The sequence below is a fragment of the Callithrix jacchus genome, chromosome 11, assembly GCF_049354715.1.
Source record: "Callithrix jacchus isolate 240 chromosome 11, calJac240_pri, whole genome shotgun sequence".
Lineage (NCBI taxonomy): Eukaryota > Metazoa > Chordata > Mammalia > Primates > Cebidae > Callithrix > Callithrix jacchus.
Genome location: NC_133512.1, coordinates 72,999,510 through 73,023,625, shown reverse-complemented (window position 1 = coordinate 73,023,625; position 24,116 = coordinate 72,999,510). Strand labels below are relative to the sequence as shown.

The window sequence follows — 24,116 nt, the reverse complement described above, 5'->3', positions numbered from 1 at the left end:
GGGATCTCAGTTTTTTTCCATTGGTCTTTTTTATTTTATGCCAGTGCCATACTGTTTTGATTACTTTAACTTTGTGCTACAATTTGAAATCAGAACGTGATTTTTTTCTAACATTGTTGTTATTTCTTAAGGTTGGTTTGACTATTTGAGGCCTTTATGGTTCCATATACATTTTAGGATTTTTTTATTTTCCTATGAAAAAAATGCCTTTGGAATTTTGATAGGGATTGCATTGAACCTGTAGCTTGCTTTGTGTCATGAAACCGTTTTAATAATATTAATTCTTTGAATCCATAACATGGGATACCTCTCCGTTTATATATGTCTAATTTCGTTCACCAGAGTTTTATAGCTTTCAGTGTACAAATTTTTCATGTCCTAGGTTAAATGTATGCCTAAGTATTTTTATTCTAAAAGGTTAAAGTTTGTCTGATGATCTCCATCAAAACTCTGTTGCAGTGTCTTTTAGTTGCTTTCCTGTGTAAATGCTTTACTTGCTCTAAAATATTTAGAATGTTTTCCGAATAATAGAGATTGAAAACTTGAGCAAACTGAGGAATTTGTACAAATTCAGCATGGTACCCATCATTTGTTTCCCAGGTAAGCTGTATTATATTTAAAGGTGCAGTGCTCAGAGAAATTGTCTGAACCTAAGTTTTCAAAGTGAATACCATCTTGATTATAAAAAACTTCAAGGCCAGGTGTGGTGGCTCATGCCTGAAATCCCAGCACTTTGGGAGGCAAAGGCAGGTGGATCACTTGAGGTCAGGAGTTCCAGACCAGCCTGGCCAACATGGTGAAACCCTGTCTCTACTAAAAATACAAAAATTAGCTGTGTGTGGTGACACACACCTATAATCCTAGCTACTGAGGAGGCTGAGGCAGGAGAATTCCTTGAACCTAGGAGGCAGAGGTTACAGTGAGTGGAAAATGCACATTGCACTCCAGCTTGGGAGACAGAATGAGACTCTGTCTCAAAAAAAATACATATATATGTATATAAAAATATATATATTATTTTGAAGCAAAACCTAGACACTTAGACTTAATAATATATCCTAAAGAACTTTATAGGAATATGCAGAGATAGACCTCATTTCTTTTCATAGCTGCATAGCATTCCTTTGCATAGATGCGCCGTAGGTTACTCAAACAATTTCCTATTTGTAAACATAAGGACTGTTTCCAGTTTTGCTATTACAAAAGGGTTGTAAAGTATACTACTTTATTAAATATATATGTAAAATATATATATTTATTAAAAAAATATATATGTATATATTTTTCGAGACAGAGTCTCACTCTGTCCCCTAGGCTGTAGTACAATGGTGTGATCTCTGATCACTGCAACCTCTGCCTTCCACGTGATTCTCCTGCCTCACCCTCCCAAGTGGCTGGGATTACAGGTGTACACCACCACAGCTGGCTAATTTTTTGTATTTTTGGTAGAGATGGGGTTTCACTATGTTGGCCAGACTGGTCTCAAACTCCTGACCTCGTGATCCACCCATCTCGGCCTCCCATAGTGCTGGGATTACAGGCGTGAACCACCGTCCCTGACCTATATATATATTTTAATAAATAGATGTAGTATTCTTTACAACACTTTTGTAATAGCAAAGCTGGAAATATGCCATATGTTTATATATAGGAAATTGTTGGAGCAGCCTACGGCGCATCTATGCAACAGAGTGCTATGCAGCTATGAAAAGAAATGAGGTCTATCTCTGCATATTCCTACAAAGTTCTTTAGGATATATGATTATGTCTAAGTGTCTAGGTTTTGCTTCAAAATAGAGTTTAGAGGGGAAGTGGAAGAGTTATAAATAAAATTGCTCATAAATTGATATTTGTTGAAGCTGGTTAGTGGGTTCTTGAGGATTCATTTTATTAATCTGCTACTTTTGTTTATATTTGAAACACTTTTTTTCTTATTTTTAGAGACAGAGTCTCCCTCTGTCACCCAGGCTGGAGTGGAGTGCAATGGCACAATCTAGGCTCACTGCAGCCTCTGCCCCCAGGTTCAAGTGATTTTCCTGCCTCAGCCTCCCAAGTAGCTGGGATTACAGGCACACACCACCATGCCTGGCTAATTATTTTTGTATTTTTAGTAGAGATGGGGTTTCACCATGTTGACCAGGCTGGTCCTGAGCTCCTGACCTCAGGTAATCCACCCACCTCGGCCTCCCAAAGTGCTTGGATTACAGGCATGAGTCACTGTGCCCAGCCTTTGAAACACTTCTTAATAAAAAAGTTCACACCTGTAATCCCAGCACTTGGGAGGCTGAGGTAGGCAGATCACCTGAGGTAGGGAGTTTGAGACCAGCCTGACCAACATGGAGAAACTCTGTCTCTACTAAAAATACAAAATTAGCCGAGCATGGTGGCACATGCCTGTAATCCCAGCTACTCGGGAGACTAAGGCAGGAGAATCGCTTGAACCCAGGAGGCAGAGGTTGCAGTGATCCCCGATTGTGCCATTGCACTCCAGCCTGGGCAACAAGAGTGAAACTCCATCTGAAAAATAAACAAACAAACAAATAAATAAATAACAAGTTAAAAATAAGATACGGTCTAATGTTCTGAAGGAAATATTTTTCTGGGAGTCATTAACATTTAATATCCATGAAAGGATTGAGTGTACATAGTTTATTCACAAAGCAAATTTAAATATATAGCCAAACTATTTTTAGCTGCTTGAAGATTTAAGCAATAAACTGTGATTGCTTACCAAATATATAATATTATAATGCCATAACAATAATAGTTATTTTAAAAACAACACTTTAAGGCACTGAAAAAAACAAATGTGTGTTAAAGGAAGGGAAGTCAAATGATACCACTGGCTATTAACATCACATAACAACAGACAGATATCTGAAGCCTCCTGATAAAAGTGTATGTTACCACCTATGAAGTATTCTTGTAGCAGCAGGGAGAGGGAAACAAGTACATGTATAATTTATGGCTGTGGCAGAAAATTGGACACAGCAGAGTAGAAGCTCAAGTCCAGAGACGTTATCACATTTCATCTGTATATCTTTTTGAAACATAAAAATTAGTTGTTCTTTTGTTTTACTAATTTTAGCCCATTTTAGAGAGAGGAGTAAATTTAATGAATGAATGATATGTCTGTGACCACCTGACTAATACATTCAAGAACCAGAATGTATCAAGCCTTCTGGCTTCATATTATTGAACATGCTTTCCATGTTATAGAGTCAGGCTCAATGTCTTCAAGGAACAGCCATTCCAATAAGATAGACATGATAAATGGTACATATTCAACAGAAGATTCAGACCTTACAAGCACGACAGTTGCAGTTACCTTCTCTGGCAAAAGAAGAGTGTAAGTATAATGTTCTGTTGGTTCAGTGCAGATTCATGTATTTCAGAGATCAAAAAGAGCTGATGATAATATTGGCATTCTCTTATGCATTGGAGGCATTTTACCAGCTCTCTCTCCAGAAGGGAAGCCATCCCGATGTCACTAAAGTGGGCCAACGGAGGCCTTGTTGACTAAGACAGAGTCCTTTTAGAACCTTCTCTGGGTCTACTTGAACACATGACCAAATCAATGGCTAATATGCAGAGCCAGCTTCATAGATGAATGACCTATGCAGACACACAAGGACCTCTTCTCAGAAGGGCCCTGCACTTGGTTTAATGCCCTGCTGTCACCATTTTTAAATATATAACATTTTATTTTAGAGCTTGAGTTTTATAAATAAAGTGTGTTGGGACAATTGGGCATTCACATGGGCAGCACAGATAGGCCAGGCAGCAGCGTGCACATGCACAGGCCTGAATCGATGGCTGTGGCAGGGGATGTGGGTGCCAAGCAAATAGACCTGTGGCCTACGCATGCATCAGGGCAGCTTGGAGTATCACAGAGTCCCAAGGCAGCCAGGCCAGCACTTGAGTGCAGATTGGCAAAAGCAATGGCAGCAATAGCAGCAGAAGCAGCAGTGACAGCAAAAGTAACAGGGACAGCTACAACAGTGACGGCCTCAGGAGAGAGAAGAAGCTCTCCATGGGGACAGTTCTGGAACCTACCATGGGAGGCTGGTCCCCAGAACCTGTCCCTGTGGCATCTGCACATATAGTAAGGAAAGAAACTATTTGCACTTATGCAGAAAACTTTTTTTAGTAAAGTATTACAAGATAAAAGCAAACACATGGACATTACCATAAAACATGTCAAAGAGTTATTAGAACTCTTCAAAGAGTTTAAAATCTCCAGTTTTGAAAACTGCTACAATATTGCAAATCAAATATCTGTAAGTTTAGGACTAGAAATTAAAGATGACTGCATGTGACAGAAAATAATATTTTTCAAAGCTTGAATGAAGCTTATGAAGCTTTGGATAAATGAAGTATGAAAAAGACCATTTTTAATTTTATTTTTTTCTTTGTAATTGAACGTACAACAATAGAATGCATATAAGCAAGTGTTTTGGTGTATGTACAAACCATAAAGCCACTTTTGGATTCTGCACACCCTCCACAAGTTATAGGAAATGTTAGAGGACACATTAAAATGAATGTTGAACAAATTTACTTTTAAAATTAAATTCACACAAGAAGCTGATTTTTATGAAGAGTTAAATCTTTTTAGAAAATCGTTCTATGAGAATCATCAGTTCAAAAGATTATATTTTGAAATGATTTATCTAAATGTTATCATAGCCTATAAATATTCTTATAAACTTCAGTGACAGATGCATGAGCAGGAAGATTCTTCTCAAATTAAAAATTGTTAAAAATTATTTATGATCTTGCATTTCCCAAGAGCAACTGACATCACTTTCAATTTGATCAATTAAAAATGAAATTACAATGAGTATAAATATTGATGACCTAGTAAATTAATTTGTAGAAAAGTGAGCCAGAAAAATCTTATGATCAATCAAGATATTACATTATTGCTATTTTAGTATGTAAAATTGTGACATCAAAAATCAAGAACGAACTGCCATTCACAATTGCTACAAAAAGAATAAAATACCTTGGAATACAACTCACAAGGAACGTAAGGGACCTCTTCAAGGAGAACTACAAGCCACTGCTCAACAAAATCAGAGAGGACACAAACAGATGGAGAAACATTCCATGTTCATGGTTAGGAAGAATTAATATCATGAAAATGGCTATACTGCCCAAAGTAATTTACAGAATCAATGCTATCCCCATCAAGCTACCATTGACTTTCTTCACAGAACTGGAAAAAACCACCATGAACTTCATATGGAACCAAAAGAGAGCCCGCATAGCCAAATCAATTCTAAGCAAAAAGAACACAGCAGGGGGCATCACACTACCGAATTTCAAACTATACTACAAGGCTACAGTAATCAAAACAGCATGGTACTGGTACCAAAACAGAGATATAGACCAATGGAACAAAACAGAGGCACAGGAGGCAACACAACATATCTACAACTATACAATCTTTGATAAACCTGACAAAAACAAGCAATGGGGAAAGGATTCCCTATTTAACAAATGGTGTTGGGAAAACTGGCTAGCCATGTGCAGAAAGCAGAAACTGGACGCCTTCCTGACACCTCACACTAAAATTAACTCCAGATGGATTAAAGACTTAAACATAAGACCTGGCACGATAAAAACCCTAGAAGGAAATCTAGGCAAAACTATCCAGGACATAGGAGTAGGCAAGGACTTCATGAACAAAACACCAAAAGCATTGGCAACAAAAGCCAAAATAGACAAATGGGACCTAATCAAATTCCACAGCTTCTGCATGGCAAAAGAAACAGTCACTAGAGTGAATCAGCAACCAACAGAATGGAAAAAAATTTTTGCAGTTTACCCATCTGACAAAGGGCTGATATCCAGAATTTACAAAGAACTCAAACAGATTTACAAGAAAAAAACAAGCCCATTCAAAAGTGGGCAAAGGATATGAACCGACACTTTACGAAAGAAGACATATATGAGGCCAACAATCATATGAAAAAATGCTCATCGTCACTGGTCATCAGAGAGATGCAAATCAAAACCACATTGAGATACCATCTCACGCCAGTTAGAATGGCGATCATTAAAAAATCTGGAGACAACAGATGCTGGAGAGGATGTGGAGAAAAAGGAACACTTTTACACTGTTGGTGGGAGTGTAAATTAGTCCAACCATTGTGGAAGACAGTGTGGCGATTCCTCAAGGCCTTAGAAATAGAAATTCCATTTGACCCAGCAATCCCATTACTGGGTATATACCCAAAGGACTATAAATCATTCTACTACAAGGACACATGCACACGAATGTTTATTGCAGCACTGTTTACAATAGCAAAGACCTGGAATCAACCCAAATGCCCATTGATGATAGACTGGATTGGGAAAATGTGGCACATATACACCATGGAATATTATGCAGCAATCAGAAATGATGAGTTTGTGTCATTTGTAGGGACATGGATGAATCTGGAGAACATCATTCTCAGCAAACTGACACAAGAACAGAAAATGAAACACCGCATATTCTCACTCATAGGCGGGTGATGAAAAATGAGAACACATGGACACAGAAAGGGGAGTACTAAACACTGGGGTCTATTGGGGGGAAAAGGGGAGGGCCAGTGGGAGGGGTGGTGGGGAGGGATAGCCTGGGGAGAAACACCAAATGTGGGTGAAGGGGTGAAAGCAAACAGAACACACTGCCATGTGTGTACCTATGCAACTGTATTGCATGCTCTGCACATGTACCCCAAAACCTAAAATGCAATAAAAAAAATAAGAAAAATAAATATATTTTCTTAGGATTTGTTGCTATTCACTTAGTTTTTGTTGGTATTCATGTATCACTGTTACCCCTATTATATCTTATAAGTAATAACATAGTTTTAAAGGGAAAACATTTTATATATTAGTAACTTTCAGAGAACATGTTTTTGACATTTTGACAAGCAATCCCGTGGTTTTTTTTTTTTTTTTTTTGGTACTAGGTCCTGCAAATTATGTAGGTCACCCTGTCAATATAATTTGGGGAAAAAAAATTTTTGAAGGTGGTGTTAGCAGTTGCCCACAGCAATTACAGAAGAACCTCATTTTTGCTCCTGGGTGACTTTGGTTTCGGGCAAACTAACTTTCCAATAAGGAATGAATGAATTATTGTAACTCTATTGATTTAGCATTAAGCACTTTATTTCTGAAAAATCAAGTAAATTATTTGCAATTGTAATATTCTTTGGACATCAGAAGAACAGCAGAACTTGTTTGTCCCGTTGGCAATTATTTCTAGCATACATTGTAAGTGTGTTATTTGCTAGGAGTTGAAGGTATATGGGTAAATAAGAATAGAGTTTCTGTTCTAAGAAGTCCAATAAGGTAGACAATATGAAAAAAACAGTAAATTACAATACAGTATTTTCAGCACTTTTCTACAGAAATATTTACGAGGCATAGACTATAGAAGTATCAGAAAGCAAAATATGTTCAACTCAGTAGGATGGCTGGAGAGGTTCCTGACTTCTTGTTTCATAAATGTCTAGGCTGATATTGACTTGCATTCTCATTATAATTCTTTTTATATTTTGTTTTGCAATTAATGCAATAGTAGCATACTTTAAAAAATAAGAATGATTGATTTGATTTCAACAATAGGAAGTATCTTTGCAAAAAAGCAGTCTTTTATAATGAGATTGTAGCTAACTTTCCTGAATTGTAATTTCATTGAAGAATAGCTTATTCCAGTTTTTTGCTTATTTTTATTATTTTCCACTAATTTTACTTTATAAGTGAAGACAGTCCTAAATAGCTGTCTTCTATTGATTGGATTGATTTTATTTTAGAATCGTGAAAAATGGAAGACAGTAGCACGGACACAGAAAAAGAAGAGGAAGAGGAGAAAGATGGAAAGGATCAAGAGCCCATTTATGCCGTAGTGCCCACAATTAACGTTCAAGATGAGCGGTTTGTTGATTTATCTGAAACTCCAGCTTTCATTTTTCTACATGAGGTATATATTTCTTTATCAATTACATATATTTCATGGGTTGGTACATGAAATAAAAAAGATTTATTTTATTGTTGCACATACTACATTTACTTCTATAAGGTAAAACCCAACTCAACATCTACTTAAAAATGTAAATGAAGCCAATATCATTATAAAATTATTACGTATATCCTGTAGGTGATATTTGCAACTTGATACACTAAAGCAAAATGGTGTTCCTTTTCTTCCAAGAGTTTATCATGCAATTCTGAACCAATGCAGTAGTGTAAGTTCTGATACTTTCATAGCATAAGTATTTGCATATATATTCAGTCGGTTACAAACATTTCATGGGTTGGTACATGAAATAAAAAAAGATTTCTTTTTATTATTGCATGTACTACTTTTACTTATATAAAACAAAAAAAAAAACTTGTCATATAATGATAGAAAGAGTATATATTTACCTAACTAACTACAGTTACTGCATTGGAGGCATTTTACCAGCTCTCTCTCTCCAGAAGAGCAGCCCTGAAATCTGCTGTTTCAGTGGAGCACTGAAATCTGCTGTTTTCTATCAGCAAAGAAGCAAAAAAGGGGAATATGCTGTATTATATATTCCCATTGTCTGAGTTTTAAAGAGCAAGATGAGCATTTAGGAAATATCCATATATGAGGAGAGCTTTTTTTAAAAGTAATGACTGACTATGTATGCAACTGTTATTTTATCGTGCCTGAGAGTTATACTTTCGAAAATAGTTTAGAGGTCATTTGAATTTCAGATGATAAATTTTATATAACTGAATAAAACATTCTATGAAATTTGATAGTCATAAAAATAGGCTTAAAAATTCTTAAAGCAAAAACAGAGTTCATTCGAAACCAAGAAGCAAAACTAAACTAGAACAGAATGCAATGAGAAAGTAATTTTTAAAATAATAATGTTATATATGTACATATAGGATCTAAATTGCTAAATTGTTCACTTTTTCTATAGTTTTGACTTTTTCTTTTATTTTGACATAATTTCAGATATATGGGACAGTTGCAAGAATTGTACAAAGAATTTGCATATATCTTTAACGCAGATTTCTCAGATGTTAACATCTTACCACTTTTGCTTTATCCCTTTCTTTCTACCTTCTTGTTCTCTCAACCTCTATCTCTCTCTCTCTGAAGACATGATGCCCCTTTATACATAAATGCATCAGTGTGTTTCCTAAAAAGACATTCATTCTCTTAATCATAGTACAATTATATCAGGAAATTAACATTGATACAATACACTTTTTAAATCTATATACCTTATTAAGGGCTTGCCAGTTGTCTGAATAGTGTTGCTTACAGCAAAAGAAAGTTCCAGAATATGTATCACATTCAGTAGTCATCTCTTTAGTCTCCTTTAATCTGGAAGAAATCTTTAGGATTTCTTTAGTTTTCATGATATTGACACTTTGAAGAGGCCAGTTATTTTGTGAATTTTCTTCAATCTGGATTTTTCTGATTTTCTCATTATTAGATTCAACATATGTATTTTTGGTGAAAATATAAAGAGAAAATGTTATATTCTCCTCAAGTATCTTCTACCAGGAACACATGATGTTGACTTGTCCCATTGCTAGACTTGTTCATCTTGATCACTTGGTTAAGGTGGTGACTTTCAGATTTCTCTTTATTTATTTATTTTTCTATTTGTAATTCATAAGCACTTCAAGAAGAGATACTCTGAGACTATGTCATTGCCTTACTCCTCTTAAAACTTATTGGTGACACTGAAATCAACTCTTGTTATGATGATTGTCAAACGGTGATTTTCAAATTCTATCATTTCTTCTGTATTTAGTAGGTGGCTTTCTATAATAAGGAAGAACTTTCTCTTCTGTGCTTATTTATTCATCTGTTTATCAGTGTGGACTTATGGCTTCTCGCTGTCATTCCTTTTCATGCTCTAATTGTCCCACATTTGGCCAGTGTACAGCCTTCAGGTAGGCTCATAGCCCTTCTGATATGCTTCTGTGATTCCTTCTGCCCTTCCTTACAAAAGTAAGGACGTGTTTTGGGCTCATCTTGCATTTTCTTTGCTCCAGCCCCAGAATCAACCATTTCTTCGAGAATCCCAGTTCCTTTTCCTGGAGAATGATATTTGGAAACCAAGATATTAATGCTGAGTATGGTCATTGCTCCTAGAATGTCATAGCTTCTAAGCCCCTCTCAGTGGACAGAGCTAGGAAATAGATTCATAAGTATTTCTATCCACACAGATTTAAATCTGTTTCTACATCTATCTTTATATATGTGTTTTTTAATCTAACTTTTATTTTAGATACAGGGCATACATGTGCAGGTTTGGTACGTGGGCATATTGTATCCAGGTAGTAAGCATAGTACCTGGTAGGTAGTTTTTCAACCCACACTCCCCTTCCTCCCTTCACTCTTTAGTAGTCTGCAGTGTCTGTTATTCCCATGTTTATGTTCATATGTGCTCAATTTATAAGCTCCCACTTACAAATGAGAATATGCAGTGTCTGGTTTTCTTTTCTTGCCTTAATTTCCTCAGGATTATGGCCTCCAGCTCCTTCCATGTCTCTGTGAAGGACATGATTTCATCCTCTTATATGGTTGCATAATATTCTGTGGTGTATACAGAAAACACACTTTCTTTATCCGATCCACCATTGATGGGCAGCTAGATTGATTCCGCGTTTGTTATTAATAGCATGGTGATGAATGTATAAGTGCATGTGTCTTTTTGGTATAATGATCTATTTTCCTTTGGTTTTATACCCATTAATGGGATTGCTGGGTTGAATGGTGGCTTTGTTTTAAGTTATTTGAGAAATCTCCAAACTGCTTTCCACAGTGGCTAAGAGCCTCTTCACAGCAAAAGAAACTATCAACAGAGCAAACAGACAATCTACAGAATGAAAGAAAATATTTGAAAACTAAGCATCTGACAAAGATCTGGTATCCAGAATCTATAAGGAACTTAGACAAATCAACAAGCAAAAACAAATAACCCCATTTAAAAAATGGACAAAGGACATGAACAGACATTTCTTTTTTTTTAATTTTTTAATTTTTAATTTTTGTATGCTGTCATTTATTTAGAAACCTTTCATGAATATCATTTCATTTCCCAGGTTCAAAAATATGGTGCCCAACATATTTTCAGTGGCTGCATAATTCCCTACTATATGAATGTAACAAAATTTATTTAATCATTACCAGTTTGGGGCCAGAAAGTTACAATTTTTAGACTGCATTATAATCAATGCCATTATAAACATCCTCAAGGTTTTCTGTATTTTTTTTAAGATGTTTCCTTTTTTTAATTATGTTTTTATTTTTTACTTTAGGTGCATACTATATCTGGCATTTCTCCCCATGTTATCCCTCCCCACCCTCCCCACCCCCTGCTGTCTCTCCCCTACCCACCCCAACTGCCCTCAGTGTGTGATGCTCCTCTCCCTAAGTCCACGTGATGAACAGACATTTCTAGAAGACATACATGCAGCCAACAAAAGTAGGAAAAAATGCTCAGCATCACCAATCCTCAGACAAATGCAAGTCAAAATCACAGTGAGGTATCATCTCACACCAGTCAGAATGGCTGTTCCTAAAGGCAAAAAACAACAGATGTTGGCAAGGCTATGGAGAAAAAGAAATGCTTATCTTTATATTTTCAAAACCAGGACTTCCTCCCTCTAATCTTAATATTTTAAGTGAAGGGTTCATAGTTCTGTTACTTAAAATCCATTATAAGTTCAACTTTGTAATAGGATTTCTACTTCTCCACCACTACCCTTAATAATCAAATCAAAGCTAAGGCTACATTTGTGTCGTAAATTTGTTTGATACAGTTGCTACCAACATATACTTATGATGTAAGCTCATGCATTTTTAGGTCTGACAAATTGTTTGAAACCCAGTTATATCCAATCTTTGTACTAGTTAAAATGTCTCCTCCCTGTGTGGTTGTTTGAGATATAGCCCACTTGTTTCTCATCCTACTAATCCAAAACACCCAAAACACCCCACAGCTGCTAACTGTGATAAAACTTAATGGTCAACACCAGAGTCATATAAATAAGTTTCCCCCTTCTGGCATGTTGTCCTTAAACTAGCCAATCCACAACTCCTGTGAGAAGACCGAAGGGGTAATACCCATATACCTTAATAAAGCTGAAGTCCCACAGCTGCTCTCTCTCACTCCCCGCTCACCGCTGAGCTCCCTGCCACCTCCAGACTTATCTGCACTCTCTGTCAGCATGCCTAAGCTCTCAGATCTGTAAGTAATACATTTCTTCTGTTTCCTGCTTTTAGTTTCACCTTCTCATTGTTGTCATTGTGTCTCGCCTGGCCGACACACAGGAACCTGATGTCCTGCCTATCAAGGCTCTTCTAAAGAGTAGCTATCTTGGCTTATGGCCACTCTTCACAGTGAGACCTTAAGACCAATTTATAAAGCAGCCATAACAGCAAAAGTCACAACAACTTGCATTTATTTGGAGCAAAATTATGCTAATAGTAAAAATTATCTTCAAGGTTTTCTAAGCCAAAGATAAACACAAAGGTTTGTTTTGCAAAATTAAAGAACTTAGGACATCTTCTCATGCATATTGATTCTCAGTTTAACAATTTATTAAATATTTCAAGAATCTCTCAATATATATGGATGCACAAATTATAGCTATAATGCTGTGTATAACAGGCCTCTGGTAATTATATCCAAGAGCTCTCAATAATAGTGTCAAAAAACTGTCCTACCTACCCATTTGAGTAGCGTCAGTATCAGTAATTTTACCACCTGAGAACTCCTCCTCAAACCAGTGATAAATTGCAAACTTTCAGAATATTCAGAAAACTTTATTTCCATAACAACACTAAGATATTGTTCCTAATTGGCATCTGTAGCTTTATTTTCTAATTCTTTTAGCATTCCTCTAAAATTTATGGGTCTCATAAGTTTTTAACATATCGCGTATAAGCCGCTTTGTCTTCCTTCAGTTGTCTTTTTAACCTTGTCTTCCTTCCCTTGTCTTTGTCCTTTAACCTACTTTGTCTTCCTTCAGTTGTCTAAACAGAAACTGTATCTGCAAAAATAGCAAAAGACATGGCAACTGAAGGAAAGTAATCGGAGATCCATGGGTCCAGATGCTTGCCATAACATTAGAAAACACAGAAGCTGCTTACAACATTTATTATTATTAATGCCAGTCGCACAGTTGGCCCAGCACTGCCGAAGAGCAATGCATGAGTGTCATCCTGTCATCTCATATTGCCTGAAAAATATATTCAGTATGACATCCACAGGCCTCTGCAATTTATACTCAATCTACTTTTACAATCTAGTCATTCACTTAGATTCTCAGGATCTGCTGTTTGTGTTGTTCCCCTCAGCAGGAACTCTCCCACACTTAGAAGGAATAACTTCAGATGTCTAAAGAAACTGGCATAAATTCAAAATACATGATGTCAGATCATGGCTATCCACCAATCTGCCTAGTCACATTGCCTCACGTTGCTTTTACAGCTATGCCATTCACGCTAGAAAACCAAACAAAATGCTTTCATAGACCACAGTTTGCAACCCCTGCATCTGTTCCTAACCTTTCAGATCCTGGCTCAAATCTCATGTCCTACAGGGAACTGCCTGCATAGCCAGCTCACAGGGGTTTCTCCAACCTCTCTACTGTTCCCACATTTGTAGGCCGTACCCATCACTTGGTGCTTAGTTATTAACAGATATTTATTGACTAATCAGAATAAAATATTTTGCATTGAGAACACATGGATACAGAGAAGGGAACAACACACACCAGGGCCTGTTGGGGGGTTAGGGGTGAGGGGAAGGAAATTAGAGGACCAGTCAATAGATGCAGCAAATCACCATGGCACACGTATACCTATGTAACAAACCTTCGCATTCTATACACGATCCTGTCTTTTATTATTTTGAGAAGAAATGAAGAAAAAAAAGAAAATTTAGAGTTCCCCACTGACACTGTGATCACATCAAGCAATAAGACCTAACAGAGCAGGAACTACACTGTGTTAATTCACTTCTTGGGATGAATGTTCAAAGTGATGCTTGGGGCTGGGTGCAGTGGCTCATGCCTATAATCCCAACACTTAGGGAGGCTGAAGTGGGCAGATCATCTGAGGTCAGGGGTTCAAGACCAGCCTGGACAACATGGCAAAACCCCATCTTCCCTAAAAATGAGCCAGGTGTGTTGGTGCATGCCTGTAATCCCAGCTATTGAGGAGGCTGAGGCAGGAGAATTGCTTGAACCTGGGAGGTAGAGGTTGCAGGGACCCAAGATTGCCCCACTGCACTCTAGCCTGGTGACAGAACAAGACTCCGTCTCAAAAAAAAAAAAAAAAAAAAGTGATGTTTGGAAACCAAGCCACACAACTCCCGTCAGTGGATATGGGATACCTGCTCCCCAAATTAGCCATTGCTGACTAACTCTGAGGCCTGGTACTTTACAGACCTTTTTTGTCCTATTGAATATTTGATCCTATCCCTTTTTTTATATTGTTAATTTTTTTTGTTAAGGTATAACATATAGAGTAAACCTCACAAATATTAAGTATCAGGCTTTTTACATATGCCTATAACAACATGTCCATAACTGAATTTCTCCCAATCCTAATCTGTGTTCTTTTTGTCAGTTTGAGAATTAAATGTCTCCTTTAAATATGTACCTTGTTGATTTATCTCTTCTCCCACCATATTCTCAGTCAGATTAGGTTCTACTTCCAGCAACCTGAGGTCTCCCTTGAGACCTTCCCAATCATTACTCCCACCCAAGATAACCACTATACTGGCTTATCATACATTGGTTTGCCTCTTCTTGAAGATCATATAAATGGAATCATATGTTTTTCTTTGTGTCTGGCTGCTTTTGCTGTCTTTTGTATTTGTGAGATTCATTTATAGCACTATGTGTGGCAGTAGTTCCATTTTTTTTTATTGCTTCTTCATATCCTGATGACATGGGACAGGCAAGCCCCCAAATTGAGGCTTAGCTTGGGAGGGTTCTTGGTTCTTGGCTTCACCCAGGGAGAATTCAGGGGCAAGCTGGTGGTGTTAAACTGCAACTTTTATTGAAGTGGCAGTGAACAGCAGCAGCATAGGTTCTGATCCTTGTGGAACAGGGCTACCCCATAGGCAGTGTACCAGAACAGCAGTTCAGAGGCAGTTCTGCACTCATATTTATACCCACTTTTAATTATATACAAATTAAGGAATGGTTTATGCAGAAATTTCTGGAATGAGGGTGGTAACTTCCAGGTTGTCAGGTTGATTGTTGGGTTGATGCCATGAAAGGGGCAGTAACTTCCTGGTGTTATCATGGCAATGGTAAACCGACAAGGCACACTGGTGGATATGTCTATTGGGGAGGTGCTTCTGCCTCAGACCTATTTTAGCTAATCTTCAATTTGGTGCAATGTCCAAGCCCCACCCTCTGGAGTCAAGTTCTGCCTCCTACCTTACTACTGTATAAATATACAGTAATTTGTTGATCCAATCTATTTTGCTTAAAAAATTGATTATTTCCTGTTTTGAAGATTACAAATAAGGTTCTGTGATCATTCTTATGCCTGCCTTGTACTTATGAGTGAATTTATGTTGGGTATATACACAAGTGCGGGATTACTCTGTTGTAGTCTAGGCTTATATTGAGCTTTAGCGAAGATCTTCAAATCAGTTTTCCAAAAAGGCTGCACCATGCCTGTAATCTCAGCTACTTGGGAGGATGAGGCAGGAGAATCGCTTGCCTAGGAAGCAGAGGTTGCAGTGAGCCGAGATCGCACCACTGCACTCCAGCCTGGTGACAGAGTGAGACCCTGTCTCAAAAAAAAAAAAGGTTGCACCAGTCTTTTGAATATTATATTAGATGTTGTCACATGTCCAGTGTTAATGTTAAGTAATAGCTTTTGTGATATTCCCTCGTTAGGATTTCTACTTCTATCTGTATGTGCTTACGTAAAGCAGCTCTGATTTATAACTGTGACCTCAGTTGTCAAGGGTCAGTGTGTCAGATGTTGAACTTTTCCAAGACTTGGAGGCTGTAAAATCATTTTTTTCTTAATGCTGTGAGCCAAAATCAAAACATTAAATTATTTTGCCTAAACTTTTTGGCTCTTTGCTTTTTACAAAGAGCCAGGCATCTCCTCCCTTCTCTTTATTTTCTGAAAATAATTCTTGTGCCAATCGTTGTTAAGTAAGTCTTTGACCTGACTTAACCAAGGGGTGGAAAAAAGGAAGCAGAGGAGCATTGCATTTGGGAAGCATCACTGGGTGGGCAAACACCGAGAGGGAAATACCAAGGAGGTAAAACTATGAATCAGAATAGAATACAAAGCTAAAAGTACAATGTAGATGTATACACATCATCATGGGCAGTGACAAAGATGGATTAAGTTTGTTGTTCCATGACCTTTTCAGGAAAACAGGTTATATATAAAACTAGGAACTGTTGAACTTCTTATGAAATATGTAATAAATAGCAGCATTTGTATCCAAGTTTCAGTTGGAGATCAGATTTGATAAGTAGTAAGATGTCAACAAGCTTGTGAACAATAAATTTGGACATTAAGTCTTAATCTATTTAAAAGATAAAAGATACTTAAGCAGTATTCACTGTGTGCCAGGCACTGTGCTAGGAGATGTTTATAATTGTTATTGCTAAAGCTACTGAAATTAAATTCATCCCTTCAACTCTTCCTTGGTTTTGAGCACCTCCTGTGTTCTGGATTGTGCTATTACCATAAGAATTCATGGGCATAAAGCATAAAAAGGTGACTATTCTTTGGAAACATGATTTGTGAACATGAAGATTGATGTATTAAATGTCAACAAAAGGCATATGATTGTGGACCCAGAAGATATAAGCAGTGTTATCAGAAGGGAAAGGGAGGCTTGATCACTGGGGGATGAGATGGTCGGGAAAGGTTTTTAAGGCAGTAAGACATGAAAGGGAATATTGCATCCACATCCACAAGGTTCACTACAAATCTGGGTTTTTTTTTCCCCATGCCAAATATACACATACTTGAATGTCTTCACCTAGATTACCCCAAAATACCTCAAACTAAACATACTCAGAACAAAATCCATTATCCTTCTCCTGAACCTAACTTCGCTCCTGAGTTCTGTCAGTTGGTTTCTCTTGTAAGTATCTCTTGAATTTGTGTTTCTCTATTCCTACCATCTCACTAGTTAAAATGCCATTTCTGTGATCAAGATGTGAAGAGAGACTGCACAGTGGCAGTGGCAATGAGGAAAAAGGAGTGAATGCATTTAGGAGAGATATTAAGGAATATAAAATTCTGTAGACTTAGTGTCTGAGTGGATGGAGTGGGTAAGGAACAGATTCTAAATTGATGTTTGGCATTCTGATTTAGGAAATCAGCCAAGTTATGGTAGAACACATGGCAGAGTTCAGAAGAAGCAACAGGTCTGAGGGGAATGTCCAGTATGTGGCTCTGAGCCTATGGGGGAAGTCTCTGGCTAGAGGTTTAGACACAGTAGGTTCTTGATGTAGTATTCAAAATGCTTTCTGAAAGAATTGTAACTGGCTACTTATGTATATTTAATGACACAGTCGACCACTGTGTATTTTTAAAAAAGATGCTCCCATTGTTTACCTAATATCATAGTTTTAAAATTATCTTCTTTATGAGGATATTGACATATTCAAACGATACTTTATTTTTTATGTATTTTGTGCTCTTACGGCTGGTACCATATAAATGTTAGATATTTAAATAATTTTTTTTGAGATGAGGTCTGTCTCTGTTGCTTAGACTGAAGTGCAGTGACACAGTCTCAGCCCACTGCAACCTCCACCTTCCTGGCTCAAGCAATCCTCCCACCTCAGCCTCTCAAGTAGCTGGGACCACAGGCATATAACACCAGGCCTGCCTAATTTTTGTATTTTATGTAGAGATAGTGTTTCACTGTGTTTCCCAGGCTCGTCTCAAACTCCTAGGCTCAAGTGATCTGCCCACCTCGACCTCTCAAATTGCTGGGATTACAGGTGTGAACCTCTGCACCTGGCCTAAAGTTTGAATTACTTAAGTATTGGTGCTTTACTGACCCTACTAAAGCTTCATTTATTTTGTATGTTGGACCTTCTATACAGTTACTAATGAGCTTCTTGAGATAATTCCTAATGAAATTTCAAATCTTTTTCAAGGAATTAAATAAAATATTTTCTATTTCTTTTATAACTTAATCAAGTAACTGGTTGCAAAGATGAAAAGATAAGAACCCTACCCTCAAGGAATTTACAAAGTAGTTTCAAGTATGTAAACTTAATTTTCATAATGATTCTGTAAGTAATAGGAGTTTTGAGAGATTGTTATTTCCCTTTTAAAGAATCTGGAAGATTGAGACTTGCCTGGGTTACACACGTGGGTAGAATTTGGAAACCGAGTATTCTGTTTCCTGCTTTAGCACACATTGCGCTTGACGTTGTTTGCTTGACACTCACACATTTAAACACTGCTATTTTAGGTTCTACAATTTGACTTTTAAAGTAGACTATGTATTAACACAAAGATAAATATGTAACACTCAGTTTAAATATTTCTAGTAAGTTTTCCTATCCTTTCCTTAGTTATCACCCTTCACTAACAGCTGTACTTATAGGCTGTGTTTTAAAAAACTACTGTTTGTTTTATAAACCTTTCTGCAAATCTTGCTATTATGGGCATGTTTTCACTTTTCCTTCAGACATCCAGGCACCCTTGCAAGAATAATTTTTCAAGATTTTCTTTGGCTGTCAAGAATCTTTAGAGATGGATAGTTTATTGAACAGTACAGATAGGTTCCATTGTTCCCATATTTTTGTTATTATTATTGTTTTTACTCTGACAATGGGGTGGAAATTTAAACATCTGTCTATTATGGAAGACCTTGTAATGTACTTAAATATTTGAGATATCAACATTGCTTAAATACATTTGCAAAGATTGAAGATTTACACTAAGATTATAAGAATACAGGCCATATTTTACTTTGCAAAGTAGATTAATGCCCCTCAATTCAGTTAAATTGTACACTGCAGAAGAGGTCAGCGTAAGAGGAAAGAAGGCACTGCGTTAGAGTGTCCTCCTCTTGACACCTTTAAAATGATCAACATGGAGATTGATTCTGGCCAGGAATCTGGGGTGTTGTCAGAACAACCCTATCTGAACAAGCTGTGCTTAGTGGTAAGAGGTAGTCAGAAGGGTGTTGAAAATCGGGGATAGAGAAGACGAAAATTAAAGAAAAATTGGTCCTTTACCTTCTCACATACAATCTGTGAGATTATCTTCCTTTACTCATTCTGAAAAATCTTTCCTGATCATCTATAATATGCCAGACCCAAGGAATGGGAGGAAAACGCAGCCTCAGTGGCCCATCTGTCCCTCTGTTTGTGTAGTTTATTTGCCTCTCTTCTCCTTTATCTAGTTCTTTACTGACATAATGAGGTCTTAGTTTGTGTATGTATGTGCATGTGTGTTTAACTATATAGTTTTAATACAGTTTTAGTCACCTCTTGATTTTTCATTGATTATTTACTACTGTCATAGCAACTTGAATAAATATCAAAAATAATAATATAAACTTTGATACTAGCTTTTTAAATAGTTGCTGAAGAGATGTTGCTTTCCAAGATAAGTATTAGGAGAAATAATAGTATTTTCTCCTTTGAGAAATAACATTTTTGAAGGAGAAAGTAAGTTGGCTTCTGAAAGCTCATGGCTCTTAATAGTGAATGTGCATCTTGCAAAACAGTACCTTTAGTAATGCAATAACTATTTTAATACATTGGGGACTAAAGACGGAAGCTTAAGGATTAAAATAAAAAATACTCTTTTCAACAAAAAATATATTAACATATAGAGGAGAGGGTACTATTGTCTGTTGGCAAATAAACAGAAGGAGTAGGATTGAGAATTTGGCCGTCTGGTAACCAGACTTACAGGTAAATGAGTTAAATGAATTAGGAGTCAACCCAGAAAAGTTAGCTAAGACAAGGCAGTTGCTAAAGTTTTCATTAGGCAAGCAAGAACAGGTTCTCAATGGTGAAGCTGTGAGATGCAAGCCAGAGTGGGAAGTTAAGGAACAGAGTATCAGGGAATCATGTAATAAAATTTATTCAGCTATGAGGCTAGTTTTATTTATTCACATAAAGCTATTTTTAATGTGTAAAATTATACATAGTGCAAAATTCAGAAGGTACACAGTAGTAAACAAAAAGTTAGCCTTCCGCCCCATTCTACAATCCAAACTCCCCATCCCAAGAGGCAACCATAATTAGCAATCTTTTATATAGCCTTATAGAACATCTATGCACAAAGGAGTAAGTGGTAGTATAATATACACACTTTTTCACATATATATAATTTTTATTTTTTCGTTGCTTAGTATTTCAAGGCATGAATGGAACATACTTTTGCAAACTAGTTCCGTATTACAAGACATTTAGGTCATTTCCAATCATCTGCTATTACAGATAATGATAGAGTGACTAACTTTATACATACATCATTTTACACTGGAGTAATCATGTTAAAAGGTCCTAATGGTGGGATTGCTGGGTCAGTGGATTCACTCATTCAAAGAAAAAAAACAACTTTGTGATAAAATTAGACTATTTTAACCGTTTTTAAGTGTGCTGTTTGTGTTAAGTATATTTACATTATTGCATAACTAATCTCTAGAACTTTTTCATATGCAAAACTGAAATACTATACCCATTAAGCAACTCTCCAAGTCTTCTTTTTTTCCACTTTGTTTCCATGAATGTGTCTACTTTAGATATACCTCTTGTAAGAAGACTCATACAGTATTTGTCTTTTTGTAAATGGTTTATTTCCCTTAGCATAATGTCATCAAGGTTCATTCATGTTGTAGCATGTGTCAGAATTCCTCTCCTAAGACAGATTCATTGTGTGTGTATACATATATATACACATCATATAGATACAATATACCATATATATGCACCCCTATATGTACCATATGTATATATGCACCACCATACACACACACACAAAGCCCACATTTTGTTTATCTATTCATCCATTGATGGACACTTGGGTTGCTTCTACCTCTTGGTTATTTTGAATAATGCTTCTATGATGATGGCATGCAAGTATCTCTTCAAGATCCTGTTTTAAGACCAGGTATCATGGCTCACACCTGTAATCCCAAAACTTTGAGAGGCTAAGTCAGGGAGATTGCTTGAGCTCTGGAGTTTGAGACCAGCCTGGGCAACAAAGTGAAACCCCATCTCTACCAAAAATACAAAAATTAGCTGGGTGTGATGGCACATGCCTGTATTCCCAGCTATTTGGGAAGCTGAGGTCAGAAGATGGCTTGAGCCCAGGAGGCAGAGGTTACAGTGAGCTGAGATCATGTCACTGCACTCCAGCCAGGATGGAGGTGAGACCTTGTCTCAAAAAAAAGAAAAAAAAAGAAATCCTGCTTTAAAATTTTTTGGATATATACCCAGAAGTGAAATTGCTGAATGATGGGCAATGGGTTTATATATTTAAAATTTTTGTTTTTATTGCCAAGGTACTCTTAATAGAGATTGTAGCAATTTGTGTTTCTATCAGCAGTAAGTGAGTGCCTCTTTACTCATACCAGAACTGTGTACCATCTAACTTTTTGACCATTGTCACTCTGATATGGAAAAAAAAAGGTATTTCAACATAGTCTTTTAAAATATTTTTCTTAAAATAAGTGGAATGGAGTTTTTCTTATGTTTAAGACTGTTTAAGATATAGTATATTAATAGGAAATTAGAGATACAGGAAGTTACACAGATCAGGAAATAACTGTCATTGAAATGATAGTTTATTACTCACAGATCCTGAAGAAAGGGACACATCATGTCACCGTGGTGAGTAGACATCACATGGGAAAGTACAGGGGTTGGTCAGGAGACGAAAGGAGAGGACTGAACTATGGGGGCAAGAGCCTTTATTGTGCCTTTCAAGATAAGGAATAGATGAGGCAGGGATAAGCTGGCTTAGGATTGGCTAGTTTGAATAATTTCATCAGGCTCTGGGTCCACTCATGAGTGTTCTCCCTAGTTGTCTGGAACCTGGCACTGGGGTGATAAAGGTCAGTGGGGGTGTAGACTCTGGATTAGTTAGTTGGCATTTGAAAAGTGTGCCCTCAGGAGGGAGGAGGAGATGAAGAAGGCAGGTGACTCAGACATAATTTATTATCAGGTTGTCCAGAACAAGGTGTATACAGGTCACGTATGTAGGGCAAATGTTACAGCAGCAACTATGCAGAAGCTAGAAATGTAGAGCCTTAGCACATGTAGGATCTTAGTACAAAGATCCACTTGTAATTATTTTTTGTGTGAATTGTGCTCACATTTTTATTTTTTCCATTGGGAAGTTTAGTACCTTACTTTTTTGGGGGGCAGGGGGGAGTGTGTGTGTTTGGTGGTTTGGTTTTTTTTGTTGTTGTTGCTGTTTTTTGAGATGGAGACTGAGGCCAGACTGATCTCAAAATCTGCCCACCTTGGCCTCCCAAAGTGCTGGAATTACAGGTGTGAGCCACTGCGCCCAGCCAGTTTTTTCTCATGCTGTCATAGGAACTCTTTATACATTTAGAAAGTAGGCCTTTGTGTACAACATGCACTGCAAAAATCTTCCCATAAATTTATTGTATTTTATTTGAGTTTGCTTATGGTGTTTTTTTCTCCCATGTGGAAATTAATTTTTTTATGTGCTCTAATGTATTGACCTTTTCATTTTCAGCTTCAGGATTTTGTGTCATACCTTAAAGACTTGTTTTTCTGAGGTTATAAATATGTTTCCTGTGTTTTTTCTTAGTACCTTGATTGTTCGTGTAATCAGATTTTCACCTTTGTTTCATCTAGTATATACATTGGTATAGGGAAAATAAAAAGGAGATAGAAGCAACATGGTTAGAACTTAATGCCAGTTATTATCTTCTGAGGCAAAATTTTTTTACCTCTTTTCAGCCTATACAATCCAGATGGAGGTAAACAGATACATCTGAGTAGCAAAACACAAAATAAAGAGGCACAAAAATTACCTGACATTAAACCTCAGATTAGGAAGATAGGGACTTTGCTGTCTGTAAAGGCTACAACTAAGAATGGACAGGCTCAAAATATCTTAAAACTCAATGGTTTGGAAAGGAAAAAATAATCTGATCAATGGGAGTTGGAGAGTGATTCAGTAAAAATGGGTCTTAGTTCTAGGTTTGTTTGCTGTAGCTGTGTAAACTTCAGCAAGTCATTTAAGTTCTCTGAACCTCACTTTACCCTAATACAACATTTTTCAGCTCATAGTACTTCAGAGATACCTCACTGCCTACCATGATTATTTCACCATCTTTTAAAATTGTTTGTATCACTTTTTCCCAGTGACAGTCTTATGGAGATGCAGTATTTATAAAATAGATTTGAAGCCAGGTGTGGTGGCTCACGCCTATAATTCCAGCACTTTGGGAGGCCAAGGCAGGTGGATGGCTTGAGCTCAGGAGTTTGAGACGAGCCTGGGCAGCACATGAGATTTCATCTCTACCAAAAAATAAAAAAGTCTGGCATGGTGGTGCACACCTGTAGTCCCAGCTACTAGGGAGGCTGAGGTGGGATGGCTTGAGCCTGGGAGGCAGAGGTTGCAGTAAGCTGAGGTCACACCACTACACTCTAGCCTGAGTAACAAGGCCAGACCCTGTCTCAAATAAAAAAGAAAAAAAAAAAAAACAGAAAAAATTTGGATGTGGTGGATATAGAGGTGAGAGATACAAAGTGAAGGCTCCTTGTACTCTCCCCTTCACCCTCTCATCACTACCAACCCCACCTCTCCCAGGCCCCCCACCTCAAGGAACCACTGGAGAAATCCCTGTTCTGTCCAGATAGTTTGTGAACTGAATAACACTGAGCCTTCTCCCTCCAACCTTAAAACCCATCTCAACGCAGCCTGAAGGAAACAGAAAGCCTTGACAATGGCTGTGCTGAAGTCTCTTTCAGGAAATGGAGGCACGAGTTCCACAGTGTATCAAGCAGCAAAACTTCCCAAATTCCTCATCAAAACAGATGCCTCTCCCACATCTCTCTCTTCCCTCTTTTAAAATCTCCTCAGAAACAGGCCTTCCTAC

At 37.2% G+C, this 24,116-nt stretch overlaps 1 protein-coding gene across 8 annotated transcripts in view; it reads left to right on the top strand.

Moving 5' to 3' along the window:
- Positions 1–24,116, top strand: part of CCDC146 (coiled-coil domain containing 146) — a 265,750-nt gene that overhangs the window by 109,562 nt on the left and 132,072 nt on the right. For 7 of the 8 annotated variants that reach the window (XM_035255009.3, XM_035255011.3, XM_078343040.1 and 4 more), the window contains one exon: positions 7,815–7,981. The exons of the other annotated variant lie outside the window; for it this stretch is intronic. In XM_035255009.3, coding sequence (XP_035110900.1) covers positions 7,826–7,981 — 156 coding nt within the window. In that variant the 5' untranslated portion in view covers positions 7,815–7,825. The remainder of the gene's footprint in view (positions 1–7,814; positions 7,982–24,116) is intronic. 8 annotated transcript variants of the gene reach the window in all.